Below are 8,921 nucleotides of genomic sequence, written 5' to 3'. Positions count from 1 at the left end.
ACATCAATTAGCCTTGTTAAGAAATTCATGCTTTAGCCTTCTTTTTAAAATCTTGATGCCTTAGGTAAAAAATGGTTTCAACACTTATATTTTATTTATATAAATAAAATTTGGGTTGGGTTGGGTCAACCCAAATTATTTTTAGCTAATTCATGACCCAACCGACCTAACCCAACCCAACAATAGAAAAAGTTTAATCCAACTCAACCCTTATATTTTGGGTTAGGTATTCCAGTTGGTTGAACACTCCTAGAAAATAGGGAGATCAATATGGCTTTTTTTTAAAAAAAAAATTATTATTATTATTATTTAATGAAATGTTCAAAGATTAACCTAATATGTTTAGGCGTTTTATGTAAAAATCCCAAAAATCTATATATAGTTTTGTTGGGTCCAGATCGGGCGGTGACGAGCCCAATTGATTATAGAGCCCAAAGTCAGCTCAGCGACAACTCATTCGAACTCGAAGCTCACCAGAGAAGAAAGAGCTTCAATTATCATTCCTCATTCCTTCATTGACGTCGATTTATCATTTAACCCAGTTTTTATCTTCTCCCAAGCTGTTCGATTACGCAATTTCAATCGATTCTTCATCGCTCCTGGTTGAAATATCAACAATTTTCTGAATTTGGGGAACCCAATTTCTACTTCGATTAGCTATCGGACGCTCTCTCGCTGAATAGAGGATGCTGGATTTTAACGCCTTCACTAGGTTTGTTGTTTCGCATCTGCTTTTAAGTTTAACGCCTTCCATTGTTCTGTTTCTTTTCTTTCTTTTTCTTTTTTTTTTTTTTTTTTTCCCGATTTTTCGATTTCTCTCATGTTTCGGCTACTTGGGTTTTCTTCATCTCTCTCATCACGCACTCTGATCTTCTTTTTCCTTTCTCCCTCTTTTATTTTCTGCAATTTCGAATGGGTTTGTTTGCTTTCGGTTGTGCCTTCATGACTCCACAGTTTGATCTTGGAGTCAACTGGCTTATCCACTCTAGCAAATTCGCCAAAGATTTGACTGGGACGTCGTGTTATTAGTTGTATTAATCAACTTTGTCATGTGCATGCAGCTTTGAAAATTTGAAATCATTCTGGTAAAAACTTGAAACACGTTTTAATCAAGCATACTCTTGCTAAACGCATTCAGGTCTGATTATTTATAGATTAAAATCGACTGAATGCAGCCATCTCTATAAGATAACTCGTATTTTGTCTTAATTAAAACGAAATTGGAGCATTTAATTATTTATACTTCTTTTATTTTAGTTATTCACCAGGTTTGATACCTCACTTTGGACGAATGTTTTTAAGATCTCTTGTAAATAATCCAGTTGGGCTTAGTCTTTTATGTTGGAGCTATTTTCTGCCTTGTTAGCTATTTTAAAAGCTCCAAAAACTACAAACCAACACGACTTGGCACTTACGGGTCATGATTGATCGTTTATTTTGTGAAGAATGTCTAAAGATAGATGAAACTTTGCTTGGTGAAAGTTTCTTGAAACAACGCCGTTTCTATTCATTGTAATCTGATTGTTTTCCGCTTTATTGAATTGACTAGGTAATGAAGGGTTTTTCATGGGAAGGGGGAAAGATCTGAATTCAACATGCTCTTCTGAAAGTACAACTAATGTTATAGATAGAACACATCAATCTGTTTGCCCAGAGTTAGGGTCTAAAAATCACATATCCTCCAAAGCCTCCTTATGGTCAGGCTTCTTTACATCCACTTTCTCAATCTTTGAACATCACAAGGAGTCCTCTGTCAGTGAAAAGAAGGCATTTCATTCTCGACACAATGTCTGGGCAACTGTAAGAAAGGTTATGACTAGTGGCTCGATGAGGAGAATTCAGGAGCGCATACTGGGTTCTCGCAGAAGTGGTGTCTATAGCTCAGGTGGTGATATATGGCTTCTTGGTGTGTGCCATAAAATTTCCCAAGATCAGGCTCCTGATGATGCAGTAACTAGCACTGGCACAGCAGGATATGAGCTAGATTTTTCATCTCGAATTCTGATGACCTATCGTAAAGGTTTCATGAAATATGCTCTCTTTTAGTAATACTTATATCGTAAGCTTGCATATATTTCCTGGACAACTTGCAGCTAACTTATTTTTTTGTCTCTCCTGTTATAGGTTTTAATGCTATTCAAGACTCAAAATACACCAGTGACGTTAACTGGGGTTGCATGCTAAGAAGCAGCCAAATGCTTGTTGCTCAGGTAGACAAATTCGTACTTTATTTATTTTGTGAGGTTTATGATTTCGTATCCATTGCCATTCTCAATCTCGGTTCTGGTGTCTTTTATTTTTATTTATTTATTTGTACTGACCTTACTTTGGTTATGAGGGTGTCCGAAAAGGTATTCTGTTATTTCCTTTTATTAATCTCCATATTATCTCCAGGCATTACTTTTTCATAGATTAGGAAGATCTTGGAGAAAGACTTCACAGAAGGTATGGCTGTATGGTGATGATCCTGAAAGATTTGTTTGACTTACCGATTTAGTTCCCAAACAAAATAGCATTAAACCTAATTTATTTTATTTGGCAGCCATTGGATAAAGAATATGTTGAAATTTTGCACCTTTTTGGTGACTCGGAGACATCGGCATTTTCAATCCATAATCTTCTTCAGGCAGGAAGGGCCTATGACCTTGCTGCTGGGTCATGGGTGGGACCATATGCCATGTGTAGGTCATGGGAGACTCTAGTCCGCTTAAAAAGGGAGACCCCTAATCTCCAAGAACAGCAACTTCCAATGGCCATTTACATTGTTTCTGGAGATGAAGATGGAGAGAGAGGTGGTGCTCCAGTTTTATGCATTGATGATGCCTCAAGACATTGTTTTGAGTTTTCAAAAGGCCAGCTTGATTGGAGCCCCATTCTTTTATTAGTTCCTTTGGTTCTTGGACTTGAAAAAATCAATCCAAGGTATGTCATAATTTTTTGCTGGCCTTGTATATTTTAATACTTTGGGCTTGAATCTCATTTTAATAACAGTGAAATAGGATTCTAGTTCAAGATTAGTACTTTGAGAGGCTATAGTTTTCTCTAATGATTGGTTTTGCATCTTCATGCTTTAGCAGTTTTATTGAAAATTGCAAGTGTTGGTAAGAAGTACTAAAGTTTGACCCTCTAGGTTTGGAAATGGTTGCTGTATCGAGCTCTTTTAAGTCTAGCATTGGTTCGTAGTGGGAGGATTTGTGGGGAAGGTTGGGTGAAGGCTTCGCCTATTATTCGATTGGATTTTCTGAAAAGAAAGTTGGAAAAATGAAATGTGAAGATGTTTTTTTTTTTTTTTTTTTGGAGGATTTGTTGCTTATGGATGAGGCTAATTGGAGGCTAAAACCCAATCCAAGAACCATAAGTGTGGACACTTTAGTTTGGCTAGTGTGTCTATGTTTGATGCTTGTTGGACAAATCTCATACACTTGTTGGTGCAATAGATGTGGTAGACACTTACATAGTCAAAGTAGATGCAATATTTGTTTGCCATGCATCAAACAGTTGTATAAGTGTACTTTATTATTATTATTATTATTTTGAGAAGAAACAACTCGTAAATAGACACATATATGAAAAATTATTTTGTGAAGCTCACTGACTTTAAATTTTCTTCCCCCGTCCAGTGTTTTAAAAAGCCCTCTTGGGCGCATGCTCAAGTGCGCCTAGGTCTGGTGCCTCGCCTTGGAAAAGTGAGGCTCACAAAATAAGGCACGCCTCAGGCGCGCCTTTTGTGAAGCCCCAAGGATCAAAGTCCTGCCCTTGGGGCTTTAAATTATTTTTAAAAAGAAGTAATAATTAAGGGTTTTCCTTCTTTATTAATTAAAAGAATCAAGTTTACCAAACCTAAATGCAAAATTTCTTGTGTTTGGGGTCCCTTTTTTTCCATATTTCCACTTCAGTTATACTTTCTCTTTTTAATGTAATATTTTTATATATAGCGCTCACAAAATAAAGTCCGTGCCTTTTTGTGTGCCTTGCGCCTAGGCTCCAAAGGGCCAGTGAGCCTTAGTGCGCCTTGAGCATTTAAAAACACTGCCCCCGTCCATAAAAACTGAAAATGGTGAAATATTGGCTTTTGAGGAGACCCCTGGGTACTGAAAATCCAAAAGATGGGGCAAAAGTTCTAATATCTAAGAGAGGTAGATTCACCTTGGTGTGGACAGTTTGTAATGGCCGTTCATTTATTACTTATATGTGCTTAAAGCATCCATCACTTGTGACCAAAGCTTTGATGAAATTTTGGCTGTTTGGTTTGATGGAATCAGATAGATAGGAAAAGGGAATGAGTACAGAGTATGCATTCCGTTGTTTGGAACTAGGTTTAGAAGGAAGGGCATGGGACCTATCCCAAAGGATCTTTTGTTGACAGGAGGGTATTTCACGTCCTCCAAGTTACGTGGGTTGTCTCCATTTTCTTTCATCTCTCTCTCTCCCTCTCTGTTTTTTTCCTCTTTCCCTCCTTTTAAACATATGCTGATTGTGATGGGAAAATGTGGTCAAGTGAATTTCTTGCCGCTGAACAGGTCAAACTTAGGGGTGGGGAACTTTTGGTTGCTTCTTGCTCCTGATGTTGAGGTAACTAGGAATTCATTTTGAGCTTGATACAATCAGGTTGCTCATAAGCCCAATTGTATCTGTTGGTTGAGATCGCCACTAATATCAATACTGTTTGAGCCACTCTCTCTCTTCTTCTTGTGAAAGGTCATGTAGTTCAAGAACGAGTTGTCTGAGGTGCTCTGAACTTTTCTTTTCTCCTTTTCTTGTGAAAACCACTCTGAACAATCTTAGCACTGGATTAAGAAGTGGAATGTTACATTTCCATGGGATACATCCCTTGCCTGTTTGAGTCTCCTATTTTCGCTATTCTCAAACCATTTGGTCTCAAATACAACGGGAGTGCAATTTAGTGGCTAACGTTATTTTGTAAACTGTTCATCATAACATCTCTCCCTGAATTAGGAGCCTGCTCTTCTATGCCTTGGGATCCTTGCTCATATCAACAAAAATTCAATTTGTGTCCAATTTATAAGCCATAATAACAAAAATGCTGATGGGTATTCACTTCATGGCCTCCGGCCCTAGCAGCCATAACTTGTTTGATTTCCAAATACCATTTACCAGGTCTTAGTAGAGGTCTTGAAATCTTTACTCATGTCTACAAGTTTATGGTGGGCTTTCCATATTTAGCATGAATTACCTTTCCCCAAAGAGCATCCTCTTCATGATAATATCTCCATATCTAATAGGCTAATATAGCTGTCTTTTTTTTTTTTTCAAACTTCAAAGCCCAAGGCCACCATTGGGAATGGATCTAGTGGCTTTTTCCCAGTTAACAAGATGTGGCAGAGCTCCCCTTCCAAAGAAGCTTTCAGTATAGTTCTTCATTAGCAATCACCACTTTCGATGGAATTTTGAAGATAGACATATAGTAAGTGGGGAGGTTTGTGAGAGTAGCTGGTAGAAGAGTAAATTGGCCCTCCTTAGAGTGTCAATGACCCCAGGAGAGAGTCTTCTTTCAATCTTCTCAAAAAATGATAGGAGTCCAGAAGTACTGCTTACCAAATAAAGGAAGACCAAGGTAAATATTTGGCCATTGACCATGTCTACAATTAAAATTGTTTGCTATGAACTTAACCTCTTCATGATCAGTGTTAATCCCTATGATGTCCGAACTTTTATGATTACCATTCAATCCAGAAGCCTTTTCAAGAGCGTCAATGAGGCTAAAATGGTTCTCAATGGCTTAAAAGGTTCTTGGGTCAATATTAAAGTGGGTAATGGAGTAAACACATCATTTTGGCTTGATAGATGGTTGAATTCTGAGACATTGGCTGCTCTTTACCCCTGGATTACTCCCTCTCCTTCCACGAAAATTCCTTTAATCCAGGGCACTAGTGATGATCATGGTGGCTGGAATTTGTTTTTGAGGAGAAATCTTCTGGTGAGGAATTGGTGGAATGACTTAGCATCATGAATTTGTTGAATAATATCCAATTGACAATCCAGGGACTATTGGGCATGGAAGTTGACCACAAAAGGCATATTCTCTACTAAATCTCTGCTGGTTGACCTTGACGACCACAGGCAGTTATGGTAGACACCCTACATGGAAGCAATCTGAACTGATTTTACTTGAAGAAAATTTCTGTAAATACCCTCGATAGAATACAACGCCATGCCCCACACATGGTTTTGTCCCCACAATTTTGCATCATCTGTAAATTTGTAAGGTGCCCAGAACCTCGACAATTTACTTACCTACTCTCTAAATGGTCACCCATAACACGGAATGGATGCATCTCTTTCGGGATTTTTTGTGGACAACTTGGAGGGAACGCAACAACTGCCTCTTTCGAGATAAGGAAGATTCCTATGAAATATTTGAAACATATTACTTTCCTTGTAATGTCTTGGTGTATATGCACTTCTCTTTATAGATCATATTCTCTCACCTTTCTTTTGCCCAATTGGAGAGATCTTTTGTAGCTCCTCTGGTTTGGCTATGACCTTTTGTAAATTTTGTTCTTATATGAAAATCTTTTACTGATTGTCATAAAGATGTATTTATGTGTTTGCTAGTTCGTTTTCTAAACTATGGCAGCCTTGCTTGACTATTGTGGAAACCTACATGTTATATTTATAGTTTGACTAGTAGAAATTGAAGCCTAGAAATTTATGCTTAACATATTTAATCAACTTGTGAAGGTACATCCCATCATTGCGAACAACATTTACCTTTCCCCAGAGCCTGGGGATCTTGGGAGGGAAGCCTGGTGCTTCAACATACATAGTGGGGGTCCAAGATGAAAATGCCTTTTACCTTGATCCACATGATGTTCAGCAGGTACATTAATTTCCTTTGTAGCTCCCTTTCAAAGAATATCTAAATTACTCTTGTTTGTATGTGTCTGATATTTGATATCATCATCCTGATAATAATAAGAGGTGTGTTTCATTGGGGTTTCCATGAGAGTTAAAGAACGTAATTAAGCTGCTGTGAGGGTGGATTGAAAGAGGTTCTTGTTGAAAGTGAGTGAGTTGGGTTATAAGGTGGAGATCGAGGGACATGCCTTTCTTCAGAAGCTAACGAGCTCCAGTGGAACAATGCAACAGAAGATGATCTCTGTTTGTACTAGAGGGTAAAGAACAAGGGGGTTGAGGTTCTTTTGGAGATGTGCTAAATAGTGACTTGCCATTTTTGTTGGGATTGTTTCTCCTTTTATATGCCTTCTATGTTATTTCATTTCTATCGATGAAAACTCCCAAAAAATAAAAATAAAAACATTAGAGAGATAATGAGCTCGCAATATTTCGGTTTCAAGTGCTCCAGCTAGATCTTTGACTCTGGAATAAGCGTAGGTACATGTTAGACACTTGAATTAAAGTCTGAAATGTTTTACAGTACCCCTTGGAACTTACAGGCATTGTGATCAGTTGTAGGCATGTGGACTCTATGTTATCAGAACAAATGTGTCCCTGAGCTCTAGGATAATTTTTACATCTTTGCAAATAAATATTAGTTGTTAACTATAAAATGTTCAATCCCTCAAATATATATTTGTTTGGTTTTGGATGTACTCTATAACGTTTGTTATAAATTATGGCATCCTGAAAAAAATGTTTACTGTTGTTTCGTTATTTGAGAATCGCAGTTTGCGTAAGAAAATTCACATTTTAACTTCTGTTTCATCCCATTGTATTGTGGTCTTGATTCTTCAAACAGGAGTGCGTCTATTTTCTATGCTGAGTGTTTGTTGTCGCAATTTTCTTGTTCATATGAATTTATAGAATGGCATAGGTAATGACTGTGTCTAACAATGCTTTCATTTTAGGTAGTTAATATCGATAAGGATGACCTAGAGGCTGATACTTCCTCTTATCACTGCAAGTGAGTTTTTCCATATCATAAATGTCTTGTGGTTTACTGTTTTTCATTTTTCATCTTTCATTTTTTTTTGGGATTCTCATATATATATATATTTATATCTATACATTGTTTTCTGTAGTGTCATTCGTCATATCCCCTTAGAATCCATAGATCCTTCTCTAGCAATTGGATTTTATTGTCGAGACAAAGGTTTGCACCCCTCTACCTTCATAATTCTGGATGGGAACTTGATTAATTCATTTCATGTTATAAAACCTAATTTTGGTTTCCTGTTTTACTCCCTCGTTTTTCGTCTTTTCTCCCTTGGTGCCAGATGATTTCGACAACTTCTGTTATCGGGCATCAAAATTGGCAGACGAGTCGGATGGAGCTCCATTATTTACAGTTGCTGAAACACATTCCACAAATTCAGGGAGACATGGCAGTGCATTGAATGACCGTAGTAGGTTAGTGGAGGACGATACCGATGGCGTGGTGCACATGCCGAATGAAGAGGCACATGAGGATGACTGGCAATTTCTTTGATGAAAATAGAACCACTTTCGGAATCTAGGGAAGGGAGGGTTGGTAGCCTTCCTTGATTACTTCTGCTTTAGGCTTCCAAGTTCCCTTGATAGGGAGTGATGCCCAATTTGTCAAATGTTTTAGTTTATTTAGTGTTATTTGTGCAATAGGCGTTGAGTTTATTTGTTGAATTTGTTTATTCTTGGTCCACTTTCACGTGATATTAGCTTACATTCGTGTGTATAATGAGCAGGTTCAATTCAAATTCATAAATGAATTATTAATGCTCCGACTCTTCCACAGAAACAGGCTGACCAGGGGGATTCATAACAACCAATGAAAAATTTAGCCTGCCACTCTCCTCACGATCAATCCTTATTGTTCAAAAAAATCATCTCAATTGCATTTCACGAATAATCCAGAGGCAGCTATGCCAAGATTGATTCACACATTCACTGTATCGGATTGATTCACGATATAATAATTACACTGTATTTAATATTTTGATTGAAGGGCAAACTGGGTATTATAA

At 37.6% G+C, this 8,921-nt stretch overlaps 1 protein-coding gene across 1 annotated transcript; it reads left to right on the top strand.

Moving 5' to 3' along the window:
* The first annotated feature begins 400 nt into the window (after positions 1-400).
* Positions 401-8,673, top strand: LOC120067353 (cysteine protease ATG4-like). Its single transcript, XM_039018925.2, has 9 exons — positions 401-712; positions 1,550-2,020; positions 2,125-2,210; positions 2,395-2,445; positions 2,543-2,922; positions 6,703-6,841; positions 7,830-7,885; positions 8,004-8,074; positions 8,199-8,673. The coding sequence occupies exons 2-9, from the start codon at positions 1,567-1,569 to the stop codon at positions 8,408-8,410; spliced, it is 1,449 nt and encodes a 482-aa protein (XP_038874853.1). The 5' UTR covers positions 401-712; positions 1,550-1,566; the 3' UTR covers positions 8,411-8,673.
* The last annotated feature ends 248 nt before the right edge of the window (positions 8,674-8,921 follow it).

Source organism: Benincasa hispida, chromosome 12 (assembly GCF_027475165.1).
Source record: "Benincasa hispida cultivar pf3 chromosome 12, pf3_genome.v1.1, whole genome shotgun sequence".
Lineage (NCBI taxonomy): Eukaryota > Viridiplantae > Streptophyta > Magnoliopsida > Cucurbitales > Cucurbitaceae > Benincasa > Benincasa hispida.
The sequence above is the reverse complement of the archived record's forward strand: the minus strand, read 5'-3'. Positions and strand labels throughout refer to the sequence as shown.

Coding starts and splice junctions, on each gene's coding strand:
- LOC120067353 (XM_039018925.2), top strand. CDS start 1,567: ATGGGAAGGGGGAAAGATCTGAATTCAACATGCTCTTCTGAAAGTACA. Junction 2,446..2,542: donor GGAGAAAGACTTCACAGAAG/GTATGGCTGTAT, acceptor TTTATTTGGCAG/CCATTGGATAAAGAATATGT. Junction 2,923..6,702: donor CTTGAAAAAATCAATCCAAG/GTATGTCATAAT, acceptor CAACTTGTGAAG/GTACATCCCATCATTGCGAA.